At 40.9% G+C, this 26,383-nt stretch overlaps 3 protein-coding genes across 6 annotated transcripts in view; all 3 read right to left on the minus strand.

Annotated features, from left to right (window-relative positions):
• Positions 1-1,640: 1,640 nt before the first annotated feature.
• Positions 1,641-5,800, minus strand: cdkn1bb (cyclin dependent kinase inhibitor 1Bb). Its single transcript, XM_004563820.5, has 3 exons — positions 4,954-5,800; positions 4,612-4,730; positions 1,641-3,397 (listed from the first exon to the last, which is right to left on the minus strand). Exons 1-2 carry the CDS (start codon positions 5,393-5,395, stop codon positions 4,618-4,620), a joined length of 555 nt encoding a protein of 184 aa, XP_004563877.1. The 5' UTR covers positions 5,396-5,800; the 3' UTR covers positions 1,641-3,397; positions 4,612-4,617.
• Positions 5,801-7,181: 1,381 nt separating this feature from the next.
• Positions 7,182-11,315, minus strand: yars2 (tyrosyl-tRNA synthetase 2, mitochondrial). Its single transcript, XM_004563821.3, has 5 exons — positions 10,452-11,315; positions 9,912-10,079; positions 9,594-9,749; positions 9,152-9,322; positions 7,182-7,513 (listed from the first exon to the last, which is right to left on the minus strand). Exons 1-5 carry the CDS (start codon positions 11,237-11,239, stop codon positions 7,354-7,356), a joined length of 1,443 nt encoding a protein of 480 aa, XP_004563878.2. The 5' UTR covers positions 11,240-11,315; the 3' UTR covers positions 7,182-7,353.
• A 1,091-nt stretch (positions 11,316-12,406) lies between these two features.
• The window catches only part of pparab (peroxisome proliferator-activated receptor alpha b), a 94,026-nt gene continuing 80,049 nt past the window's right edge, over positions 12,407-26,383 (minus strand). For all 4 annotated transcript variants that reach the window (XM_012922590.5, XM_076886027.1, XM_004563822.6 and 1 more), the window contains 4 exons: positions 24,663-24,801; positions 19,377-19,576; positions 16,307-16,760; positions 12,407-16,210 (listed from right to left, as the gene is read on the minus strand). In XM_012922590.5, coding sequence (XP_012778044.1) covers positions 15,966-16,210; positions 16,307-16,760; positions 19,377-19,576; positions 24,663-24,801 — 1,038 coding nt within the window. In that variant the 3' untranslated portion in view covers positions 12,407-15,965. The remainder of the gene's footprint in view (positions 16,211-16,306; positions 16,761-19,376; positions 19,577-24,662; positions 24,802-26,383) is intronic.

Raw genomic sequence — 26,383 nt, forward strand, 5'->3', positions numbered from 1 at the left:
CCAATCAATCACTCAACCAATCAGGCACCCAGTCAGCCATTCAGTCAGTTAGTCAGCCACCTAGTCTGTCAGTCAGACACCAAGTCAGTCAGTCAGTCTGCTGTTTGGGTAGGGTGGAGGCTCATAGACGGGGCCTTTGTTTGAGCAGAGAAGCCCCAGACACAACAGTGGCCAGCCCTGGGCTCTTACAATGGCTGTCCACACAAAAGCCCACACACTGGGACAATGGGACAAGCTCAGAGTGGGGGTGCATGGCTGAGCTGAGGTTACCCACCTGCACACTTCAGGAGTGGACCCATCCCCCACACACTTTTACCGTACCACACCACTCACACCCCCACCATCTCTTGGGCACACTCAAATGCACAGCCTCCACCCATCCAGCTTTAAAATGCTCTAAGCACAGGTGTCTTCCTGTGCTGCTCATACAAGAAGGAAGTTGGGAAATTCTGTGCAGTGAAAACATTTAGTGAAGTTACTAGAGGTCAAAGAGCATCTCAGCACAGGTTAGGGCTCCACTTTTAGCATACATCACTCAGAGTGACAAGAAAGCTGAAAAGTACAACATTAAGACACTTCTGTTTAATAGAAACACCAATTTATTTGAAGTAGCATCACTGAGTCAGTTTTCTACTGAGTTTCAGACTCACGACAGCCAGATTGAACAACACTTACTCTGAGGAATTCTCTTTATATTATTATTACTATTATTATCAAGTACTGGATGAAAGTTGGTGTACAATGGCACATATGTGTTGCCTGATAGCACCTGTAAGAACACCTTTCATTTACTAATTCATCCTTTATTTGATCTTTTTCATGTTTCAAGTGGATTACTGTAGGTGATTTAATTACAAAAAAAAAATGCAAATTATAATTTTGACTGATTAAGGGTCAAACCAAATCAATACCTATGTGAATTAATTTTAAACATATAAAAGACATAATTATGATTTTTCAGTTCGAAGATTAAAATGTATATAAGTACAATACTGAGCTTGTGTGCACATTGCATTGTACACATTCAAAAAATTACTTGAATTAAATAAAAATTTATAAAAATAAAATTTTGATGAATTTGATATATTATAGAAGACACATGTATGAAAGAAAAGTTTTTAAAAAAAAAATCACTCTGGGTCTTCCAGTTACACACTCCCTTATTTTCTTACACACACACACTTTTTATAGACACAGACAGATGCAACTAAGCCCATGTAAATAGTGAAAAAGAAAAAACAAATGGTAATAAAAAAAATAAAAATAAAAAAAAGCCTAACAAAACAAAAAACCTGACTTGCCTTGTTTTACTTTGCATTCAAAAGACTCTTGTACTGAGATTAAAAGCAAATGAAAGCCTTACCCATAAATTACTAAATGTTACTGGCTGCAGCGAGTGGTCTGCTTTCCCCACTGTCTTTTTGATTGGATGACTAAAGTGTCAACCTGCTGCTCATAGTGCTGATGGAATTATATTGGGAGTGTCACTGTATTATTCCAGGAAGTCCACCCACACAGCTGTTGCAAATACTTTGTACGTCCCAATGATTTGGGGAATGAACAAAGCAAAAACTATTTTCATCCTATTTTTCTACAAACCAAGTGTGTAATTTACACCGAGTGTAAGAAGGAACCACAACTCATTTTTTTCTTTTTTAATTGATTGCAATACATTTTATAACCACACATTAAAAAAAAATGCACATCAAAATATTTTACCAGGCTCAGTTTGCAACCTTTATAAGAAAAGAAACAAAACAAAACACTACCAAAATATGGTTTTACAAAATAAAACAATTATAATAAAGTAAATGCCACTTTGGATAACCGTAATCAAAAACCCATATTTTTTTATTCTACATAAAAAAAAAAAAAAAGAAAAAAAAAAAAAAAAAAAAAGGCTTGACATAAATAAGTTAGTATATTTCTCAGTGTTTTTACAAAATTATGTACAAAGGTACATTGCAAAGATTTACATAATACACAGGCATGGTGACTGCATTCCAGAGACGAGCTGTTTTCTGTCTCCATTTAGGTGTACCCTGGTCTTTTTCAAAAAAAATAAAAAATAAAAAAAAACCACACTTCAGGCAAATAAAGGGAAGCTTTTAGATGCTCATGTGCATCCTCAGCAGGCTAACAACATTGATGAGAAAAGTACAAACATCTCTCGGTTATCACAAAGTAACACAATGTGAAGTCAATTGAAGAGCACAAGCAGTGCTGGCAAATATATTGATGCAACCATGTATTTGGTATTGTAGGACATTCAACCCTTTAACAAAAAAACCAAAAAAAAACCCAAAAACAAACAAAACCCCTCACAAGCCTTAATGTTCATCAAACAATAGGAACAGTCAAAGAGAACTCAACCTGTGCAGTTTGTATAGTCTTTGTCCTTCAATATCTGAGTACCTCGCAACTCCAGAGCGTGGGAGGGAAAAAAAAAAAAAAAAAAAAAAAATCTTATTCCAGGATTAAGCTGATGCTAAAAGCACCTCAATTACAAAATAAATATCAAGGGACTTAAAGACTGTCCTTACACAAATATTACACTTCTTCCTGTTAAACTAGATCGTATAGGAGAATTTACACTTGGTGACACTAGACTTAGCAGAAAAAGGGGGGAAAAAAATTATTAAAAATCAAAAAAAACCGCTACATTTGTACCATTCTTCAATGCTGAGTTAGGAAGATGATGAGGGAAGAAACACTATTAAGAAACCGTAAGAAGCCAAAATTTTTTGTTTTAAATGTAGCAATTAGGGACTGTGTCAACCCCCCCCCCCAAAAAAAAGAAAAAAGAAAAAAAATTAAAACAAGAGAACAGCATTTTGGAAACATTTATCAAACATTGCAATTCAAGTCAAATCAAAATTCACACCGTTTTACATAAAGGATTTCTTTTTAAATCATAATGTCTTATGTGCTACATATGGAGAGAAATAATATATGTTTATATATTTATATATATATTTTTTTTTATTTACACACAGGTAGTTAAAAAAAGAAAAAAGAAAAAAGAAAAAAAAAAGGAGCAAAAAAGTAAATTAAACCTAATTGCACACTGCTACATCGACTGCTTTTAGAGGAAGTAACTTTTAATTAAGTGCCAAAAAAATTTAGTGTTTCTATTCAGTGCTTCAACAGCGTCCTTCCCAATCTTCAGGAAGGTTGATATGTTTCGGATGCTGTGTAGATCCTCTTCCAAAAAAACAAAACAACCCCCCCCCACAAAACAAAACAAAACAAAACACTAGACTAAAAGCAAACAAACAAAAGAAATTACAAAAAAAACAAAAACAAACAAACCCTAAAACAAAACCAAAAAACAAACCAGCCAACACTGAGGTTTCTCCATGTTAAACAAGGAGGGGGGAGGCATTCATCTTCAGTTCTGTGAGACAAAACAGATGAAAGAAAAAAGAAGCATAAGAGGTTGCAATGATGACACTAATGTGGGCATTGTGCAACAATTTCTGCAAACAAATAAATGAATAAATAAAATAAAATAAACTTAGTGTGGTCTAAGGGGTAAACCTCAGAGCAGCAGGAGACCTGAATGAACTAATTAGTTTTGTACATGTATTAATACATAAATAAAAACTGATATCAAAAAAGAAAACCTGGTATAGTTTTACATTAGCACCCCTATTTAATCATGAAAAGATCTGAAAATGCCTATGAGACAGCCTTGTTTGGGGGTATTTTTTGATTTCTACAATTAAAAAAATAGAAATAAATAAAATGCATTAAATAGAAGTGACCACCCCCCAGCTTTGACAGTTGACATCCTGCCATAACAATGCTGATTGCATGCCTATTGGCCGTCGCCCTGGCCAGTACACACACCCACACACTTGCTTTCAGACCTGCACGACTCTTCTGCACACTCTCCACCGGCAGGGACAGATGTGTGTTGTAACGTTAGTGTGCAACGCGTGTGCAGCACTGCACAGAGACCAGCCCCTTCCCGTCCCTGCTCTCAGTTGCTGACGTGTTACACTACTACACTGTTGTTCAGCACTTGTTTACAAGTTTCGACGGAAACTCAACGGACTCACCGTGTCAGACAGCGGTTAAATGTTAAAGATCTTTAAAATGTACAGGCATTATTTGTTCGTTTGTTTTTCCTTCCCCTGTTTCACCTCGATCGCAGTGTATCGACAGAGCTCTCTCTGTCCGAGTGGAAAATTAAAAACCAACCCCCCCCACAACCCCTTTTACTCCCTCATGTTTCTGTCCCCGCTCATTAATGAATGAGACAGACTGACAGCACATTTGAAGGACGTGCACAAAAGTATGCAGACTGTCAAAGCTGTGTAACATCCAAATCTTATTTAAGTGAACTGAAAGGGTGTTTAAGCTGAATTAGAATGCCTCCTAATGGTTTAAAAGCGGTATCAATTTTTCAGTAAACGAATAACCAGATGTTTTTGCAGATTTACTCGTTTTCCAAAGGTACCCCCAGTTGGGAGATGGAGTAGCCAGTAAACAGCCTACTGTAGTTACACTATGCACAGAGCTATTTTTTTTTTGTTACGAAATCTTTGCTTTTCCTTAAGAAAAATATGATTAAAAAAGGAAAAATATTGCATGAACAGTCTTTACCTTTTCTCACGTTTTCCTCTTGGGACTGGTCTTTCTGGGCGTGTGCTCTGCAGAGTGACTCCGACTCGGACAACTAACATCTGAGCTGCTGTGTGACCTCTTGCTCGGAACAGGGGAGTCTGCAAAAAGCAAAAAAAATAAAAATAAAAACAAAAATTTCGTCATTTCTTAAAAAAATAAAAAAATAGTGGTATAGTGTTGCAGGCAAACCCCACTCTTTACAGTGCTTTTTGGGGCCATGATTTTCAAAATTTTATTTTCGGTGCACAAATCAATACGCGATCAGCTGCGTTGCTCAGAAACAACTGATGTAAACGGGTTAAACTGGAGCGTATGTAGTACCGTGACACGCGTGTCTTTTCCTCAGCGCTGTACACTGTTCCGTGCACTCCATTTGCCCGTCAGCCCTGTCGGGATCTTCGCTCGGAGGCACCACAACACAACTGTGATTCCCGTTAAGATCCACATTGTTATTCCCAGTGGAGCAGACGCCTTTCTTCGTAAGCGGCTGCCGAGTGTAGAAGCCCGGCAGGTCTCTGCAATCCACTAGTTTCCACTCGAACCTGGAGTTGGCCCTCGGCGTGTCAGTGGCGAAGTCGAAGCCCCAGTGGTCGGAGGCGCGCTCTTCCAACTCCCGCAAATGTCCCTTTAAATCCCTCTTTAACTCTTCGTGATCCACCGAGCCGAAGAGGCTCCTGCAGGCTGACGGTTTCGGGTGTTCAGACAGCCGTGAGTCCGTCCGCTCCAGCGTCGGGCTCCCGTTTGAAAGTCGAACATCTGACATTTTGCTCCAGCAAAACACGCAATTTTTTAAAACAGCCTGGAGCGTCCAGTTTTTCACGAGGAGGGAAAAAACAAAAACAAAAAGGCAGCGCACACACACACACACACCACTCAAAAACAACGGTTATCTCCTCGTCGCTGAGAAAGCTCCAAAAAAAGCGTGAAACGCGTTATGCCATGCATACGTCGGAATGCAGACGCGAACAGCCGCCGTGTTGTGAAGCCCTGCGTAGTCTCATCAAAACAAAGTGCTCAGGAACTGAAGGCGCTCTGTCAATTTTGTCCCGTAGCGAGAGAAACTGCAGACAGCCCTTCTCTTTCGCCCAATATGGCGAAAGGTTGATGTGGGGGTAGGGGCATGATTGACATGCTGAGCTATTTAAATTCCCGAAGAGGTCGCTCATTGGTCAGAGTTTTTAAGCCCGCCTACTTTTCTTAAGGTGGACCGGCTAAATTAAGCCGCTCTGATTTCTTTTTTTCTCCTTTTCCCTTAAAACAAAAAAAATATCAGCGTGTGAGTGTCATGTATATATGTAACTCTGTATTTAACGTATAATAAATAACTGAGTGGGGGAAGAGGATGTACAAAAAAAGGTTATTGATAATAAATGTTGTCATGGCTGTGCCAAATAAGAAAAATTATAATCTTTGAAATAAAAAATAGCATAACAAATCATTCCTAACAGGTGCAGAACAATTAACTTAAAACAAAAAGAACAAACAAAAAAAAAATTGTGCCAATCTGGCTAATGTGTATCTTTATGACATGCCATTTCCACCAATTATCTGCACCTCAGTGGTTAAGGTCAAGGTCAGCACACATCAGACTCTGTCCACACTGCCACCAGAACCCAGAGCGAAAAAACAAAACAAAAAACACAGTGCTAAAAAAAACAAAAAAACAAAACAAAAAAACCCCACACAGTATCAGAAGTCAGCAAATTTAGAAATTTTTTTTTTTAAAAAAAGAAGCCGAAAGTACTCAATGTTAAAGTTTTTCCCCCGACACCTCAGGAAAAACTTGGCAGGTTCGCACAAATCCCTAGCGTTATCCAAATCCCATTAGAAATTACCAATAAAAAAAAGAAAAATATGGAAAATTTTAATTTTATGTTTTTAACCCTAATCTGGAAAAAAGTAGGCAGGGTGTGCCAAAGTGCAAAGCAGTGATTTCTAAATTTACACTGACTCTCATATTGAGGACACTAGATTAAATGTTTTGATCATTACCTGCAAGGAGGAGGGATCAGTAATCTGCTAAAAATGAGCAGATGTGTTGCTTTCAACACAAGTCAGGTCAACAATAATGTACAAATTCCTGCTTTGAATTGAATTTGAAAATAATAGTCCAAACTTCTTTGTTTCTTATTTAAGGCTCTATTTAAAAATGTGATCTTCAAGCAAAAGTACTGTTTGTTTTTAAATTTATCAAGCTTTTTTTTCCAGCTTCTTTTTCTTTATCGTCCAAGTTTTACACTTTTCCACTGAAGGGGAAAAAAACAAACAAAAAAAGCCCCCAAAACAAGAGTGATGTCAAAAAAGATGCTCGCCTCAGGTTCTGATCAAGATGAAACAAATTGGATTTGCTTAAAATAGAAGCAAGCAACCTGCAAGAAATGATGCAATTTAATTTTACTGTGAGCAATTATTTACTTAAGAGGTCACAGCAGGCTATGTGCTGCAGCTGTGGCTGCTGGCTGGCCACCATTAATTCTGGGGCAATGATGCCCCCTAGTGGTCATCACACCGCCTCTCAATGTCCATACAAAGTAACCAGGAAGCAATCGTGATATCAAACGCTTTTAATAGAAATGTTTTAAATAAACATTTAATCTGTACATACACATATTTATATCCAAAAAAATGGAAATGATCCTTCCTGACTCTGCTGAGGTGTAGTCGCCTACCTTCCCAGTTAGTCCATTATAATATAGTGGTCTCCTGCTTGATAAGGCACCGTCAGAGGCTAAGCCACTTGATAATGTAGAAGTTCTTCTTGCCCACTCTGAGCAGCGTGAGTCCATTAGCCAGGATGTGGAGTTTGGGGATCAGTACCTGCTCCGGGTTGTCTGTACGTGTGTGGTTGATCCACACTGCTCCATCTGAAACCATTTGATACCTGCACACAAACATTTACACCATCAGTTAGGACAGGGTTTCATCTTGAAAAAGAAAATCTAAAAGTCATGTGAAAAAGAAAGTACACCCTGTATTCTTCCACAGGAATTTAGAGAGTGAGGAGGATCCAGGAGCTGCTAATCAAATGGACTTAACTGATCTACAAGTGTGAGCACCTCTAAAGGTTTTGGCAGTTTACTGGTCTGAGGCATTCGGGCACATGTTAACATAGTGCCAAGGAGGAAAGACAGCAGTGGCTTTAACAAGGTCATAAGGTCAAATAATTTCAACTCCATCTCTGTACAGTCAGAATGATTATTCACAACTCGGAAACATTCAAGGGAGCTATCAATCCTCAGATAAGTGCACATCCCAGCAAAGGTCAGACTATGCAATGTTCAGAGAAACTCCAAAAAACCCCAAGAGATACATCACAGACAGTAGAGGCCTTTGTTAGCATTTTTAAATGCGGAAGTTCATGATAGTACAATTAGAAAAGAGTTAACAAGTCTTATTTGGAATCGTTACCAGAAGAAAGCCTCCTCTCTCCTTAAAAAACAAGCAAGCTGTCCTTTGAATAAACAAGACCAATGTGGATATATACTTGACCTTCACATTTGGAGTGAACCAAATACAGCAAATCACAAACACCTCATACTGACTGTCAAGCACGGCGGTGGAGGGCTGATGATTTGGGTTCATTTTGCAGTTTTGCATGGCTTGGGTAGTAGCCAGAAGAAGGAAACAACGTACTTTTCAACAACATTTTTGAAAATACGTTAATCTGATCATGACATTTTTATGCTGGTAACCTATAATTATGACACATTTAACTGTTTACATGTTGCAGGGCTGTTGCTACATTATACACCTTAGATGTGGCAGTTATCTTGGCTGTAGCTACATGACAGCAGAGCTAGAATCAAAGAAAACGCTTTTGTTTTCTACAAAAGAAGATTTTTGAAATGTGGCGGCGTGAATGTGACTGGTTGCTATCGTTGCACTAAAGGCACACATCAAACTGTTACATGGTTACAGGCTGTAGGGGCAGCTGCAACCCAGCTAACACAAGCAATGCTTTTTTTTTTCCTCAGGAAACCAGCTTATGAAATTTGACTGCGTGATCGTGACTGGGTGTTATCGTTACACCTCGGACACAAAGAAGTTGTTGTGGCTACCTGTGAGCGTTATCACTGAAGAACAAAGAGACCACAAACTCCTGCACCTGCTGCAAAAAAACACTACTCTTCAGCACTTGTGTTCTACAGGATAGAAATAAAATAGCTGTGACAGTCAACTCAAAAAGGTTCAGATGTTTTTCATTGAAGATTTTAGCTTCATTTACTAAAAAATTATTTGGTTAACAAAATTCAGCGGGCTGGAGGATAGAAACAAAGTATCGATCTTATCTTGCTACTCTCGTTCTGATACAAATACCAACTTTGGTATCGGTGCTATCGACATTTGGATCAATCCCCCCACCTCTATTTCCCAGAATGTGTAACTGCATTACACACCATACACAAAAGATTACACTGTGGATCTCTGGGTGCATGTATGCTCACACTAACAAGCTCTATCAAAGCACTACATACCACTCTGGTACCGCATTTAGATAAAGGAGAACTGGGGTGCTTACCCTCTGGGACCCTCAGGGATGGCGCCGACCTTGCGGCAGGCATCTATAACAGTTGTCCCCGGCTCCAACAGCAGCTCATGGAAAGGTGCCTCCCTGAAGAGTTCCTGAAGCTCCTCATCACTCATTTCCTCCAAGGCTTGCACGCTGCTGTGATAAAGTGCATTGGTGCATCTGCAATGACGACATTAAATATGACCATTCTGTCCACATGGAAGACAGAGGACATGGGCAGCCACAGCAAACAAAGACTACAGCAATGAGCACTTTCCTCTTACTGTACTGCAGGCATAACATTTTCCACTTTTTGGCAGAGCATAGTCCTGCTGTTCTAAACACAATGCACTTTGACTCTAATAAGTTACAGCGTAAAAGAGCTCTAGATGAGGATTCAAGAAAATAAAATGTATAATTTAGGGGAATAAACACACAGATCAATTCTAACCTCTTTGCAGTCTCCAGGCCCTCCTTTCCATGCACCAGTTTTGTCACTTCAGCAGCCAGTCTTTTGTGGGCGAGGCGTTTACTTGGATCTTCTCTCTGTTGCTCCATCAGTTTCTCTACCTCTGCCAAAGGCAGAAAGGTGAACAACTTCAGATACCTACAAAAAAAAAAAAAACAGCCCACACAGTACACCTCAGCATCCTATGACTGTGCACCGAATACTTACTTTCGGATAAAAACAGGGTTGCGATGAGACGTTTGTGGATATTGCACTTTCATTAAAACTCAACAAACATGATCAGCCTTCACTTCCACATACCCTTCCACACTGGCATCAGGCTGCCTGAGAAAGAACTGGTAGAGTTCAAAGGGTGACGTCTTATCTCTGTTGAGCCACACTGCATTGCCTGCAGTTTTCCCCAGCTTGTCCCCGACAGTGCTGGTAACTAACGGGATGGTCAGGCCGTACACCTCCTCGCCGCTTACTCTGGAGAAAAATAACGTTTTCAGTGTTTCATGGCAGCCTTCAGGGTAAATCTGGCAGGCATGTGTGTGTTTTGGTTGGTAGAGAGACAGGCAAAAAAAAAAAAAAAGAAAACCCAACCCAAAAACATCTTGGTGGTATAATTGGGTGTAGAACTTAATGTCTCAAAAAATTTGATGTATGTGCATCTAATGATCAAGAATATATAGTGAATTTGCAGATTTTATAATGGAGTCTGAAATACATGCAGGATTTATCCACACAAAAATAGCCTAGTCCTGCTTCAAAAGGTGGACTGCAGGCTTATCAGGGACAGGTAATTATGAATTAATTAGCCCAGTACTGTAACAGTAGTGGGCTTGGAAAAACATTTACTTGTGAATGTACTCATGGCCAGACATCAAGTTGCCCAGTTGGTCGGTGCCTCCAAGCTGAATCTTGCAGCCGTATATTTGGTTCAGGTGGTGGAAGTCATAAGCTTGGAACACCTGGTAGGTGAACTCTGTCAGGCTCATGCCCTCGGCGCTCTTTAGCCTGGACTGCACGCTGTGGCGGCTGAGCATGGTGCCCATCCTGAAGTGTCTTCCAGCCTCCGACAGAAACCCCACCACGCCCCAGTTCTTATACCAGCTCAGGTTGTTTAGAACAGTCACGGTTCCCAGCGGCCTGGAACCGTCGTGAAAGTGCAGCTCGTGGTTGGTGAAGATCCTCTGAATGCTCTCCCGGATGCTGTGGGTGTTCGCCTCCACCACGTCCGCGGACAGCTGCTCCCGCTCGCTCGTCTTCCCGCTCGGATCTCCGATTTGTGCCGTGGCTCCTCCGAGCACCGCGATCACATGGTGTCCGGCGCCTCGGAAGTGCAGCAGGCCGATGAGAGCGAGCAAGTTCCCCACATGGAGACTGTCGGCTGTGGGGTCAAATCCGCAGTATACCGTCTGAGCACCGGACTGGAGCAGCCGGGGGAGCTGCTCTTGGGCTGCGTTTTCTGGGAATGAGTCTTTCAGAACGCCGCGTTTGTGCAGAGAGAGAAGCAGCCCGTGGTGCGCGGAAGAAGAAGAGTGAAATTTAGACCTGAGTGTGAGGCAAAGAGTGGCCGGCCCGAGAAGATTACAAGAGCCACGCCGCCACACATAACAGCAGATACCCACCATGGACGCAGCCATGTTGGACAATGTGACAAGAACACGGAGGTGGAACTGAGTAGAAGCTTGGGTCGTTTGGTAGGAGCAGAGCGCCCTCTGGTGCGGTGGTTCTCAAGGAAACGCTTGGGTGTACTACCCGCAGTTTACATATACTCATCGTGGGCATGAATGCTGTGGTCAGTTTGGACTTTTAATGATTTCTTTGAGCTATTTTCCCCCTCTGATGCGCAGGGAAGCAAAACAACGAAATGACTTTGCTTGGACCAAGAGTGTTCATCTTTAATATGCACACAGAGGAATTTAGAGTTATAGGCTCTTTCAACAGCCTCTTTGTTGATGTACACAGGACCTGTGTCTGTTCTCTTAGACCAGGGGTGTCAAACTCAACTACACAGTGGGCCAAAATTCAAAACTGGAACAAAGTCACGGGATAACATTAATATTTATTAAAAAAAAAAAAATCTTCCTCCAGATATAGGAATGAATCTTTTCTTATGGACTCAAATAAGTTTTGCTGGAAAACTGAATATGGAACAAGCAAAGCTTAATACTAAACAATATATATATTAGCTGTATAATACCAGTAGGCCAGCTCTAATAGTAATTTGGTATGGCTTCGTGGGCCAAATGTAATTAGGCTGCGGGCCAGAGTTTGACACCTATGTCTTAGACGGTCTGAAGTCCACCACAATCTCCTTGGTTTTGCTACCAAGGAGACAGTGTGTGTGTGGTGAGGTTGTTAGTGGTGCACCGTGCCATTAGGTTCTGCACTTTATCTCTGTATGCAGTCTCATCATAACTGGAGATCAGGCCAATGACCGTTGTGTGAACTAATGGTGTTTGTCACACGGGAAGGTTGACAGTCATGGATGAATTGGGCATAAAGAAAAGGCTCAGCAGCAAATCCAGGGTTCTGCAGTTTGGACTACCAGTTTGCTGGAGTTACCCGTTTTAAAATGACCCACAGGATCAAAAGTATACATACAGCTCATCTAATATGTGGTTAAATGTCCCTCAGCAGTCTTGTTGATGGCACCTTGGTTTTGTATGTGCACATCTTGGTGTCGTAAAGATGCATCTGAACTAGAAACCTAGCTCTGGTATAAAAAGTAAATAAGGCAATGTTATAATAAAAATAACTTGCACTGACTGGCGTTACCTACTAAAGTCTGAACACACGATACGTAGCAGATTTTAAAATCACTTTATTTTTAAATCCATTCAATCTCAATTTGTTTCATCGTTTAAATGACTAAATATACATTCATCAAACATTTACAGTATTGTTATCAAGCCACAGTACACATTAACAACACATCGAAAGGGAGACTCCATGGTCTCTTTGCATGACACTACAGCCACAGAAACAAGTTTAACTCAGGAGAGAAAAAAAAAAATCACGTTTCTAAATCCTATAACTGCTGCCCCAAGTAAGCCCAAGTTTTTCTTTTCTTTCTTTCAGTTCAGGAAAAACAAAAATAAAGGTAATCTTAATCTGTATTGTTGTTGGTGTATGCGTATTGTAAGGCAGAGCACTCTATACTCACTCCAGAGTGAATGAGGAAGGGAAAACAGTACTGTCCTATATCCTGAGCTAGTTCAACAAAGGAAGACTACGATTCCCTGATAAAAGTTTAAAAGTCCCTTGACAGTTCAACACACAAAAAAACATTCTTAAGGGAAAGCTGACTTTGCAAATTTACATGACATTTAAGTTGCCTTGTTGATAAAGTTTCTAGCAGTTTTTTTTTTATGTTTAACATTTAAAAAGTCTGTATTTTTGAAAAGCAAATCCTTCACTGTTACTGCCCAGAAGGGTGCACATTGTATAGAATGTACAGTGACATTATTTTCCAGCCTGTGGGACCCTTTTGTGTCACAAACAGCTAAATCTAGCTGAAGATGCCAACAGTTTACAAGTGTGTGCGCAAGAAACTTTTTTTATTTTATTTATTTTTTTTAAATCTGGTGTTTTATAGCACACACTAAGGCACACACAGGTTTGTGGTTTTTCCCCGAGCACACCTGGGATGAGCGAGTCCCAGGAAATCTGCAAGGTTAAAAACTGAGCTGCGCTGAAGTGGGTCTGACATTCTGTGACCAGATATATGCAAGTAGAGGCAGTTTAAAGATCAGTAATCTACTTATGGCATAAGAAATGCTTGGTAAGTTATTACAATATAGCAGCGAGTGAGAAAAGTCAGACAAAAACAAAGAGAAAAAGCACGATGATATCAGAATTGTAAAACAATATACGTGTTTTTCTCATTACTGCAACACATTTACTGCTATAGCATGTGATTTAATGGCAAATTACATTACGAGTGCATTCAGTTTCTCTATAAACCAACAGAGATATTATGTGACCCCCCCACCCCCCCCAATCTGTGCATATATTACCCCCTTTGTTTTCTTATGTACAACCTGAGATAAAAGCATTAGAAGAAGGGATTAGTACTGGATGATCAGTGCTAAGCTGTGCCTTCACATTTCCTATGAAATGTTTTGTTCCTTTTTACTCTTCATGGTAATCAAAAGGTCACAGAGGTCAAGTTTATAACTAACCACTCAAACGTGTAAGCTAGTGTAGCCCTGCGCAGACCACGCATGCTTGCAGTTTAAAATTCTAGTGCTTAATTCGACAGATAAACGAAGTGCAACTTGAAGGAACTGAATGCACATTATGGTCTAGATGACTCTCCATTTCAAAAATTCAGATCTATGGATATGCAGATTACCAGTTGCCCTGTTACACCTTAAGTCTATTTACAATGTACTCTTCAGCTGTGCCATTTCAACTAAACACATGTGAGATTTTGTTTTTTATATATATATATATATATATATATATATATAGTCATACTTCAGTATAAAAATACGATTCGATTCAAAGACAAGCATGACGCATTTAGACCAAAAAAAAAACAAAAAAAACAGTACATAACTACATTTACTGTAAATGTTCAAACATCTGAAAGTATTCACCCAACTTACGAATACAAAAGTCAATCATCATTAGTACCTTGTTTACCATGAGAGTTAAAAGCTGGGGTGAGCAGTCAGTGTGAAAGCTTCAGTTATGTAAAGCCTGCTCTGATGTTGCGATGTGTTACAAACATAAGGAACATTTCTCTGAATTCAATGATCATTTCAGGACAGTGTGAGTGATGAGGCAGAAAAGGAGTAGCGCCCTCTCACAGAGAGTCAGATGTGTATGATCCGAACTATCAGAAAACTATGCATGTTTTCAGCATTCCCTTAACATAGGTCCTCTGATGTCCACCGTATGTATTTTATATTAAAGGCAGTGTGACAACAAAATGCAGGAGCGGCACTTTCACATGGAAATGTGCCTATTTTGTTAGATAGCAAAAAACACCAAAGCCAGAGAATAACTGAGTAGGAAAAGGGCTACAGACTCATTTTTCTTTTACCTGCATACGTCCAGATTGACTGTCTTCTATAACTGGCCAAGTGATTTCACAGAGAAAACTAAACAAATGAAAGTGTGACAACCTTTCAACTAACAAACTAGATGTTTCACCAATGAGGCCTCATCACTGTGGTTTTCTCTTAGCTGGGAAAAATAAAAACAATTACATTTTCATCAGGGAAAAATGTGCACATAAGATTGTTAAATCTTAACTAACACGCGTGTTATGAGGACCAAACAGACAGTTAAACACAATAACAGAGAGAGAGATTCGCTGAGTGAATTCATGTGTCGCCCGTGTCAGAGTTGTATTGTGGTTAATAACAGTGTTAGCCCTTTAATACCAGAACACACATCAGGAGGGAGTGCTAAACACCTGTGTATGTCTTTTTTGTCCTTTGAAACCTCCATTAGAAAAGTGTCACATTAACATATCACAGGCATGCTTGTGCTTCAGTGCATTGTGGGGCATGTACACAGTGAGTCTGAACTTTGGGCACTGCTACCTAATTTAAAAAAAAAAAAATAGCATTCCCAGTACAGTTTGTGGACAACTTAAGCACTAAGTCGTATTTCTTGTTAAGAATATTAAAATAAAAGAAAATAATAATAATGATGATGGCAATTTCTACTGTGTCATTAAGAAGTATGACTTCGGGGACATGACGTACAGATAAAATGGTTATGTTCAGGACGTGACTCCACAGAAAAGCTTGAGAATCACGGTGGCGGGCTGGTGTGCTCATAACCACTGGCTCCTCAACCGGCCACATTTTGGTAGCCAATTGAGGAGAAGCTGCCTTGATTTAAACTGCATAATTGCTGCTGTTATTAAGTTATTCGGGCATATGGCTCGTTGCTGTAAAACATCCGGCTGGAGTGGCAATTATAAAGTTCACTTTTGTTCTTCAAATTAGGGTTACCTCAGGGTTTCACCAAGGAGGCGACCTTACAGACGTTTTAAAAAAAATATGGAAAAAAGAACATTTAGAGTTTGGTCAGAGATTGCATTCAGTGGTGTCTGGACAGGGGCTCAATCAGCTGTACAAAGTATCTTAGCATACATGATTCTTCTGCCTGATAAGGTTCACACACAATGAAGTGGAAAGCACTTTGTCAAATCAAATGAATCATCAGCCTCCTTTTTCTTCACCTTTAGGTTCCCTTACACTGGACAGACACCAAAGCTAACCCTTTAGGGTCAGAGGTTAAGTGGTTCAAACCCAGTATGTGGACGTCTCCTCTTCTTTTCAAGTCCCCGCTCAGAAGGAGATGGTTTCTTGTTTTCCTACTGTGGTTATACCTCCAAAGTCTTCAGTACATGTCTCTGTAGATCTCCTGCAGGAGCGGATGCAGTGAGGTGTCCTCTGTCTTTTTGATCTCCTGCACAAGCTGTGCGTGCTCAGTGACTAACTGCCTCAGGTCAGCTAGTTTCTGCAGCAGCTTGGGGAAGAGGAAAGTGTCATCGGGGTGATTGGCCAGCAGATGGAGCTGCAGGACCTGGACGATGCTCTCCTGCATCACCTCGATGTGTGCCACATTCACCAGGCCTGGCCGGTCTAGCCAAAATGAAAATGAGAGAAACATCATCATCTTTTGTAATGTAAAAAGGATTTTATAGGATACTGAAGAATGCATGCAACAAATTTCCTCACCGCCACAGCAGATGATGGCAGCCACAAAGAGAGCCAGATCACTGTCGTCCAACTCCAGCGCATTAAACTTCATGGCAAACTGGAACTTTGGCTCCATCATGTCGCTGAACGGTCGACGCAGGCTCTTGAGGAATTCCCGGGTGATGAAGCCTGAGCCGTACGCTACAAGAAGCCCGTCCTTGTTCATACTGGAGGCGAGCATGGCGAAAATGGCTTCGTACACTCCGTATTTCAAAAGAGTCACCTGATCGTTGAGGTCCAAGCTCGAGAACCCGGGGACGGACTTTGCAAACTCTGTGAGCTCCGTGACGGTTTCCACCGACGTGCACTGGCAGCAGTGGAAAATCCGAACCTCCACCTCCTTGTCCTTCATCGCTCCCACGGAGCCGACCATCTTGGCCACCAGTGTCTGCTCTGCCAGCTGGAGGGTCTCCATGTCGTGAATGACAAAAGGCTGTGGATGGTAGGGAAATAAACGTCACTATAAAACTAAAAATATAATGCTTTGTTAAAAATGTGTCTCAGCTGAAATGCAACACAGGTTATAGAAGCGAGAACTGGGATTTTGGCCTGTTAACAAAAGACGATTCGTGACAGACGAGACCTGACATGGAACATGCCGACTCAGCAAACTTGTCAACGTGAATAACTGACTGACTGGAGTGTTTACAGATAATAATCTTCACTGAGAGGAAAGGCTAAGCCTAGAGCCCTTATTGACATCTGAATGTTTTGTTTCCGCGATGACACGCGTACTGTCCTTCATTTTACTGCTACACACACACACCAGCCACATCATTAAACCCACAAACAGGCACAAAGTGCAACAGTGATCATCTCATCACAACGCAATGCTTGAATTCATGTGAAAGTTACTTGAACAGCTAAAACTTACTTAAACTTAGATGCTGATGCACACATTCCACTAATTCCAAATCCGAGTGAACCAAGCGGGGACATGTGGCCCAGAGGATCCGTCGCCAATGTTCTAGTGCCAAAAACCGCTGGACACCCACAGAGGTCCCATATCCATGCCCTGAGTCAGAGCTGTTTCGGTGCTTGAGAAAAACCAGCTCACTATTACGTGCTTGAAGTTCTGCTGAATTCAATTATATTTATATAGAAAAATAAGAAATATATGATTGTAGGTAACTATAATTATAAACCTCGCACAAAAAGTAAGGAAATTTGTGTTTGATCAATTATTTCTTTGTTGTAACAACTGTTCTTGGCAGTAAATCTGGAACGTAAAGATTTGGCTTTTAGGGGTTTTTTTGTTTTTCATATGCGCAACCCACAAATGCATTTTCTGTCATTTTCTGGCGCCATTGTTGGGCAAACAAACAGGCTTTCCAACAGTATAAAATTTATTTCCAAGAAGCATTGTCACAACAACGAAATCATCGACCAAGACAATTAAAAAAAAATTTTAGATGTTACTCACAATATCCACAACTGAAGGCACAGTTAGAGCTCAAAGAAATGCAGCGTGAACACAGAGTTTAATTCAAAATGTCTAAAATTTTAAATGTTGACACTGTGCCCAGTGCCCTGTCAAGAGGTCTGTTTACAGTGAGTGTACCTGTACAGAAACCATACAAAAGCATTGTGGGCAGTTAACGGGTGTTTCGGTTATGTCACTGTTCCCACAGAGGACAAGTTACAGCATTTCGATGAACAGCTTTACACCTGCTGCTGCACATCGGAGCTCTGACTCATGAATGCTGCTCTAACTGTGGGCTAGAGTAACAAGGGAAGGTATGCGCAACACAACGCTGAGGTGGTTAATTTTGTACTTTTACGTCATGCTAACATTCCTTGATTTGATAACGGAGGTTCAGATGAGGAGAAGATCAAAAAAGGTTCACAGCTCCAGAAGTCAAAGCGTGTATACTCTGCTTTTTGAGCACAACATATTTTTGAGTAAAACTCGCTAGAATTATTATTGTGATGCATTAAAAGAAAGACTAAATAGGTGGAATTCTTTTGAAAAGCGTCTTTCTATTTCTCTTAAGTGAAATAGCAAAACTAGTGTTTTCCACAACTTGTTGCTGATTCCAATTTGTCACACGATACACTTTTCAGGAACTGTCCTTATATTATATCACTGCTTGCCACATGAACTACACAAATGTGTACTGGCATTGCAATCATTTGAATTGTTTTCTAAACAGAAGACGCTGCAGTGGAGTAACACGTCAAAGCAGGGGGGGGATACTAATCTACACTTATAAAGTTTTCAGAATGCAGAAACTTGCTATTTACTCATTGGTGAGACCTTTAGGCCTGGGTTGAAGTGACAAGCATTTGTATCCAGATCAAGACATATATATATACATGTATATTTAATAGTCTCTGTATGAGTAAAGTTAAATTTGACGAGACTTATTGAGATGTACATTATTGAGATTACAACAAGACTTTTATGGGCAGTTACGAGTTGTGTAAAAGCGCTGCGATAGCAAAGGTAGGTTAAACAATAATCAGTCACTGAGTACTTTCTACCCACTCTGCTTGTTCATCAGGAGCTTTGAAGCAGTGGATAAGATCTGTGCCTGAACTTGGATGAGCGCTTGGACCGATCTGTCCCTCTTGACCTATTTTACACCTACACATCCATCCATGGAATTCAGACTCTCTGGGCTGCAGTCCATGAACCTCTCCTTTTCTAGCCCCCCGCTTTTTATCCCCCTCGGTAGGAAAGAAGCACATTGGAGGGGGGAATGCTTTTAGGGTGAATGGGAATGGGTGATAAAAAGAACATACACATTAAGGGAAATGCACAGTGAAAGGCTAAGTAACAGGCTTAAGTAAGTCCTTGCCCATCCTGTGTGCTGAATTGCTCCGCTGGTTGAGCAACTTATTTTTGTCATTGGCTGGCTGTGTCTAATCTCTAAGGGAGCGATTGCCAGGTCATATTGAGACATGAAAAAATAAATTAAAAGTTACAAAACCACATGACCTCGCACTATGAGGAAAAGCTGGAAATGGAAGAACGTGCGAATATGAGGTCCACATGTGCAACACTTTTCACTCACCAACCCATTACTTTACTCACTAATCAACGTACAGCAGTGTTGGTCTTGCCCATGAGAATGGATCGAGCCTTGGCCTTGTTCATGTTGAAGTTCTTCAGGTAAGCCTCATAAATGTGCTTGGCCAGGGTCTTCTGGTCAGCTAGCTGGGGGTTTTCCACCTCTTTGTCCACCGTCACCATCTCCGCCTTTAGTTTGAGCTTCTCTGACTGGGGCATCCGACCAAACCGGATGGCTGCGGACAGCACACAGAGAGATGGAGATGACTTTGTGGTGACATAAAAGTGTCGAGTCATAGATTTATTTCAGTTACACCAAGTGCAGTTCCAGTAAAAGCACCTTGCTAAATACAACTGTTTCAAGCAAACTTAAAAATGAAGGCAAAATATTAAATGTATCCAGAAAATATAAACAATTTCTGCAAATTCAAAAAGCTAATACTTTAATATGGTAGTACTGCAGAAAGCATATCTGTTGCCAAACACCACAGAGGATGTGCAGACAGCCTTATATTGTATTCTAAAGAAGGAACTCTTGAATAACATACAAGCACAGGATGAATTTAGTGGAAGAGAATACACAGATGGAATGGACAAGTTAAAACGGCATTTATAGCTGAACACAACAGAACACATTCCACGATAACACCATAAACGTCCAATGCTGAGCTCAATCAAAGATGTAATTTAACTTGTATCTGCCCGTCTCAGTGCCAGCTTAAATTCAGTGGCTTATAGCCGGATGAAAGTACAAACATCGAAGAAACAAGAGACTTGTTTCATGAAGTCAATTTAGTTCCCCTGGCTTTTGCCAAAACATCTCGCTATGCCTGAACACGTACAATAAATCTACAGCAACAAAAACAGTTTAAAAGGTCAGGAAAAACACTTTACCATAGAAGGTTCAGTCAAATATGTAACAATTTTCAGTGCATCAGAAATATCCTGTGCTATATGAAACATTGTGCAAGGATAAGAAGAAAAAAAAGAGACAGTAAACATGTCTGCTTGCCATTATAATAATAATAATAATGGATTGGATTTATATAGCGCTTTTCAAGGCACCCAAAGCGCTTTACAATGCCACTATTCATTCACTCTCACATTCACACACTGGTGGAGGCAGCTACAGTTGTAGCCACAGCTGCCCTGGGGCAGACTGACAGAAGCGAGGCTGCCATATCGCGCCATCGGCCCCTCTGGCCAACACCAGTAGGCAAGTAGGGTAAAGTGTCTTGCCCAAGGACACAACGACCAGGACAGAGAGCCCAGGGATCGAACCGGCGACCTTCCGGTTACAGATGCGATTCCCAACCCCCTGAGCCACGGTCGCCCATTGAAAGGCAAATGGACTTTTTATGCATTACAGTAATGACATAAGTTAGCACAAATTACAAAGTGGGCAACATTTGCTTGAAACGTTCTTCAACAACATGTGTTAATAAGCGCTATTTCTCTATGAGAGGATGCTGGCATCGCTCAGACTGTCTGATCCCATTTGACTAATGAGATTAGAGGTGAACTATTTCCAACCCCTCTTCACTAGTTTAAATGTGCACAAGCTGTTTTACTCACACACAAATCTGCACGTCTGTGTGAGGAGACCAGCTGTACTAACTGCCTGTTTTTTATGAGCCCGTAAAAGCATTAAAAAAAAACATCAGACATTTATTGATGGTTGCTTACAAAATGAATCCGAGCATACTGAAGAGGACTGCGAAAGGATGAGACCTTGAGCTGGCAGGCAGCACGAGGGCCCGTTAGATTACTGCTCAGAATGTGGATGGATCATCTGAAGCTAGTAAAGCTCCACGGTGGGCGCCTAGCCAGGAGCCAAGTCCAATTAAGATGTGAGGAAGTGATTGATGCTAAGCTTCGTGTAAGTCTAATTCCTAAGCAACAGTATGAGGGGATAAGCGTGGAAGGGAGCTGAAGGTGGGCAGGGGTCAGTCCGTCAGTCTGCTGAGCCGTCTGCGTCTTGTCAGCAAATGAAATGCGTGAGGAAATAAGTTGCTGGATTTGAGAAAACTTTCAGTCCCTTTTGCTAATAAAGAGTTTTTGTGCTGTTGCAATGCTTAGAAACAAAGTGTTTGGGTAAAGAAAAGTGCGATGTGTGTATTTTTGGGTGAATGAAGCTTGTATTAAAAAAGTACTTTGAGTGTTCATTTAGAGTAGAAAAGCACTATATACCATGATGAAGGATAACATTATGACCACCTGCCTAGATATTGTCTTGGTCCTCTTTGGCTGCTAAAAACAGCCCGGCTCCTCAGGGAAAGACTCCTGAAGGTGTGGTGTGATATCTGGCACCAAGATGTTTGCACCATATCCTTTAAGTCCTCAAAGCTGAGAGGTGAGGCCTCCATGGATCAAACACCTCAAACTTGTGCTCAAACCATTCCTGAACCATTTTTGCTTTGTGGCAGGGTGCATTATTCTGCTGAAAGAGGCCATCAGGGAATTCCGCCTCCATGAAAGGGTCACGTGGTCTGCAGTATTGCTTAAGTAGGCGGTATGCGTGAAGTAACATCCACATGGATGGCAGGACCCAAAAGACAAAAAAAAATCTGACTGCCCATCCCTGACTCATTTGTGTATTCTGACACCTTTCTATCAGAATCAGCATTAAATATTTTTCACCAATTTGAGCTACAATAGCTTGTCTGTTAGACCGGACCACACTGGCGATCCTTCACTCCTCATGTGCGTCAATCATCCTGTCACTGGTTCACCACTGTTCTTTCCATGGATCAACTTTGACAGATACTGACCGCTGCAGACCGGAAACACCCTAAAAGAGGTGCAGTTTTGGAGATGCTCTGACCCAGCCGTCTAGCCATCACAATTCGGCTCTTGTCAAACTTGCTCAAATTCTCACACTTGCCCATTTTTCCTGATTTTAACATGTCAACTACAAGGTCAAAATGTTCATTTGCTCCCTGATATATCCCACCCACTAACAGATGAGTCTGATCACTGCCTGATCGGTGTACCAGTCCTTTTTTCGATTACCGTAATTGTCGGGCTATAAGCCGCTACTTTTTGCACAAGCTTTGAACCCTGCGGCTTTTAGTCAGGTGCGGCTTTTCTATGGATTTTCCATGATTTTTGTGATATCGTAAGACGATTTGTTTTGTTTGTTCCGCTGTTGTACGGCACTACGTTGCCTGGCGGAAGGATCGGGGTTCAAGAGTGGTATGTTAGTCACATGTCCGTCCGCCAGGCAACGTAGTGCCGTACGAAGTAGCGCGAAAAACAAACTTCAAAGTAGCGCTACGCATTCAGCGGGAGTCGTGGATGACGAGCGGCGATAAACTTGCAAAAAGCAAGTTATGCCCAACTCCACCGGTGGATTCTGACAGCGTGGAAAAGTGTGAAAACATCCACGATCACCAACGGATTTTGAAGGGCTGGACTGCTGCATGATGGAGAGGAGGACACCGCCACGGCCCTTCTGAGGGTGTTCGACTCTGACACTGACAACGAGGATTTCTTTGGTTTTGAAAGTGACAACGAAGGAGAGAAGCGGAGAGTGGATGACGAAGCCACCCTGAGCCTGTTCGTTTCCGACACTGGAGAAGAGGACTTTGGTGGTTTTAGAGCGCAGGAAGAAGAGAAAGATGGTGAATGACTGACTTTTCTTCTTGTTAAAGCCGTGTCACTGCACCTGAGCCTAAAAGGTAGTCCGAATCTATTTTTCTGGTGTGCTATAGGTTACTGTTATGTACTACATGTGCAAATATGTACCCATAACTTGTTTTTCAAAAATATTAATAAAAGGGGTGTGTCTCCAAACAGCCATCTCTTTCCTGACAATTCCCTTTGTGCATATTCTCTTACATATGATAAGTCGACATTGAAACACCTGCGGCTTTTAGTCAGGTGCGGCTAATGTATGTACAAAACAGGATTTTCCCCTGATTTTAGCTTGTGCGGCTAATATTCAGGTGCGCTTTGTAGTCCGGGAAATACGGTACGTTTTGGAAATAAAGACTTTTACATAAACTACATGCTGAGACTGAAATGTAAATGTAACCATTTTTATTCTAAACTTCTTCACCTTTCTGTTGACGCTTTAACTTTGAATGTCTGATCAGTTTACATTTGAAATTTAAAAAAATAAAATAAAATGCAATACTTGTGGCTACTGTAAATGACTCTAAATCGATACAAAGAGACATACAAAAATAGCCGTGCTGTGGTCCTCTGGTGTCACCACACCTCCAAAGATCAGGTTGTAAGGTTGCGACGGTCTCACATACCCTCAAGTTCCTGTACTCGCTTACATTTTGCTCAATGAAGTCAATAACATAAACCATAAGAGGAGGGGTAACCTAAACTATATCTCAACAGAGAAGGCTATATTCGGTCAATCTCTCCAGAGAGAAATCAAAGCTGTTACACACTGTGTGCACGGACTGGCTGCATTGATACCTTTAGCAGAAGTCCACTCATACAAACACATACACTCATGTTTTCGATCAGCACAATGACCTTAGCCCAGGGTCAACATGACGTGCTATATTTTGAGTGTAAATATCATTTCACACAATATTTTTGTATTTAAAAGAAAGACAGCCCACACCAAGGAGGGAATCTTTTAAGCTTTTCCAATTGTGAAATCCTTGTGTTCCAACATGCATATCTCCCCTCACACACAGACAGAAATAGAGGTTATTGCTGCAAAACACAAGATTTATTTTCAGTGTCCAAGTGAATAGAACTATGCGGAAGTTCAACGAACTAGTAACGGTGATAAATTAGCAATAGTGAGAACCACTTAAACTCTTAATAATTTGCTCTCCTGATGTTCTCCATGTGCTAAATTTGCACAAAATCGGACTATTAGTGAAAATAAAATAAAAAAAATCGGGTGGAGGGACGCACAAGGTCATGTGATTTTCCCTTCCTGTTTGCACATCTGCACCAAATGGGTCAAGCAGTTTCAGCCAATGTAATTATAATGCAATGTGATACTAGCACTGCCAAGACAGAGAACGGGCGTGCCTTCCATCTGCAGGTTTGTTTCTGGTCTATTTCTGAATAAAAAGAATGGAAATTGTCCAAAGGTTAAATGAAGACGACATATAAATCTATATTCGCCTGAATTAGGTGTCAGTTAGGGACCTGCCTTAACATGCATCTGAACACCCAACTGTCTGATGGCTTATTTGTGCTAATTATGTGGGTACGTGCCTGTTCAATCTTCCCTGGCAGCAGCACAACTGTGCTACTCTGTTAAGTAGTCTGTGTTTACAAGTAACAAGCAAGATGGACGTGTGGATGTGTGCTTCTGAGCTCGAAGCACTGCCCAGGACTCACCATTGTGGGACATTCCCACTGACAGGCACTTCTGGAAGCGGCAGTATTGGCACTTGTTGCGGTTCTTTTTTTGGATTTTGCAGCGACGTTCACACTTGTCATACTCCAGCTTCAGACGGATGGTCCGGCGAAAAAAACCCTGGGGGGTTGAGGGGAGGGGTTAAAAAAAAGAACATAAGAAATGTAATTAGTGCTCACATGAAGCAAACGTGTTTTCATTTGACCAGACTGCTCAGACACAAAGTGAAGTATTCTTTGAGAAAGTTCATAAAAATTTAAATAAAACAGAGTAAAGTTTACATTTTACTTTTAATAAAGTTAGCCGTTCAGCAGCCAGTTTCAGAAATAAAATTATCGTCTCCCCACTGTATTAAGACGATAATCATGGGAAAAGCAGCTCTTTGTTCACAAAGCAATACCACCAGTTTCCTTCTGTTTACACAACCTTAACACAAAGCAATATTTAACTTTGGTAAGGAACAGATGGACCAAACAGCACTTATAGTTCATCGAAGGGTAGGAAAATGTCCTGGGGAGGTGCTTCATAACATATTTATCCTTTACTTGCTAACAGCAAGCTTCAAAGATTTCATCCAAAACTCAGTCAATCAGTTTGCTAGAGTATGTACGGAGCAAGAATACACAGACGTGTGACAGTCATGTGAGCTCGCAACACCGGCTGACTTTCACCTACTAACCCTGAGCCTGACACTGGCACACAAACAGGTATACAATAACACGGTGATGGAAAAGAAATTCAGATTCGCTCAAGTGGGCTGCATGCCGGCTTTGGCCATGTCCTGACTGGTGAGGGTCATGTTTCTATTACTGATCGCTGACCAAACATCAGAGAAGAACTAAACAAAAACAGGTGGTTTCCATGGTTGTTTCCTCCTTATTTTTTTAATTAATTAATTAATTTTTACACAAATAAAAAAAATTATATTTAAAAAAAAAAAAGCACTTCTAAATCAGTATATGGATGAGGCAGGGTGCTTAATGGTCATGCTTTACATTAAATATGGATATTTGTGTATATAAAAAGCAATACTTTTAAATACTATGTGTATTTAAATAACTATTGATCAGTGTATACAGATATATATATAAAGATATTTTAACACGTTGACGCCGTGAAGCCCCACGCACGGGGCGATCCGCAGTAACTCGCTAACAGAGATTTGCCACGTTAATGCGGTTATGGCGTTTAACGTCATTTTAATGAGATTAACGCTGGCAGCACTAATATATATATTAATCTAAAAAAGCCTGTGTATTCGATAAGTATATTTATTTAGCACATATATGTATAGATTTGATTGTATAATGAAAACTTATACACATATAACAGGGGTGGGGGAACTCCAGGCCTAAAGGGCTGGTGTCCTGCAGGTTTTAGATGCGTCCTTGATCCAACACAGCTGATTCAAACGGCTGAATTACCCCCTCAACATGTCTTGAAGTTCTTCAGAAGCCTGGTAATGAACTAATCACTTCATTCAGGTGTGCTGACCCAGGGTGAGATCTAAAACCTGCAAGGCACTGGCCTTCAAGGCCTGGAGTTACCCACCCCTGGCATATAATGACCTAAAGCACGGGTGTCAGACTCCAGTCCTCGAGGGCCAGCGTCCTGAAACTTTTCTATGTGTCCCTGCTGCAGAACACCTTAATAAAATTAGTAGGTCATTAGAAAAACTTGACTACATGCTGAAGTGACAATT

Source organism: Maylandia zebra, linkage group LG7 (genome assembly GCF_041146795.1).
Source record: "Maylandia zebra isolate NMK-2024a linkage group LG7, Mzebra_GT3a, whole genome shotgun sequence".
In the NCBI taxonomy this organism is placed as follows: Eukaryota; Metazoa; Chordata; class Actinopteri; order Cichliformes; family Cichlidae; genus Maylandia; species Maylandia zebra.

Excerpts from the sequence above, each read along its gene's own strand:
- cdkn1bb (XM_004563820.5), bottom strand. The coding sequence starts at position 5,395 with ATGTCAGATGTTCGACTTTCAAACGGGAGCCCGACGCTGGAGCGGACG. Across the intron at positions 4,731-4,953 it reads GAAAAGACACGCGTGTCACG|ACTCCCCTGTTCCGAGCAAG; the intron begins GTACTACATACG and ends TGCTTTTTGCAG.
- yars2 (XM_004563821.3), bottom strand. The coding sequence starts at position 11,239 with ATGGCTGCGTCCATGGTGGGTATCTGCTGTTATGTGTGGCGGCGTGGC. Across the intron at positions 9,750-9,911 it reads CCTGATGCCAGTGTGGAAGG|GTATCTGAAGTTGTTCACCT; the intron begins GTATGTGGAAGT and ends TTTTTTTTGTAG. Across the intron at positions 9,323-9,593 it reads GGCCTGGAGACTGCAAAGAG|ATGCACCAATGCACTTTATC; the intron begins GTTAGAATTGAT and ends TCGTCATTGCAG.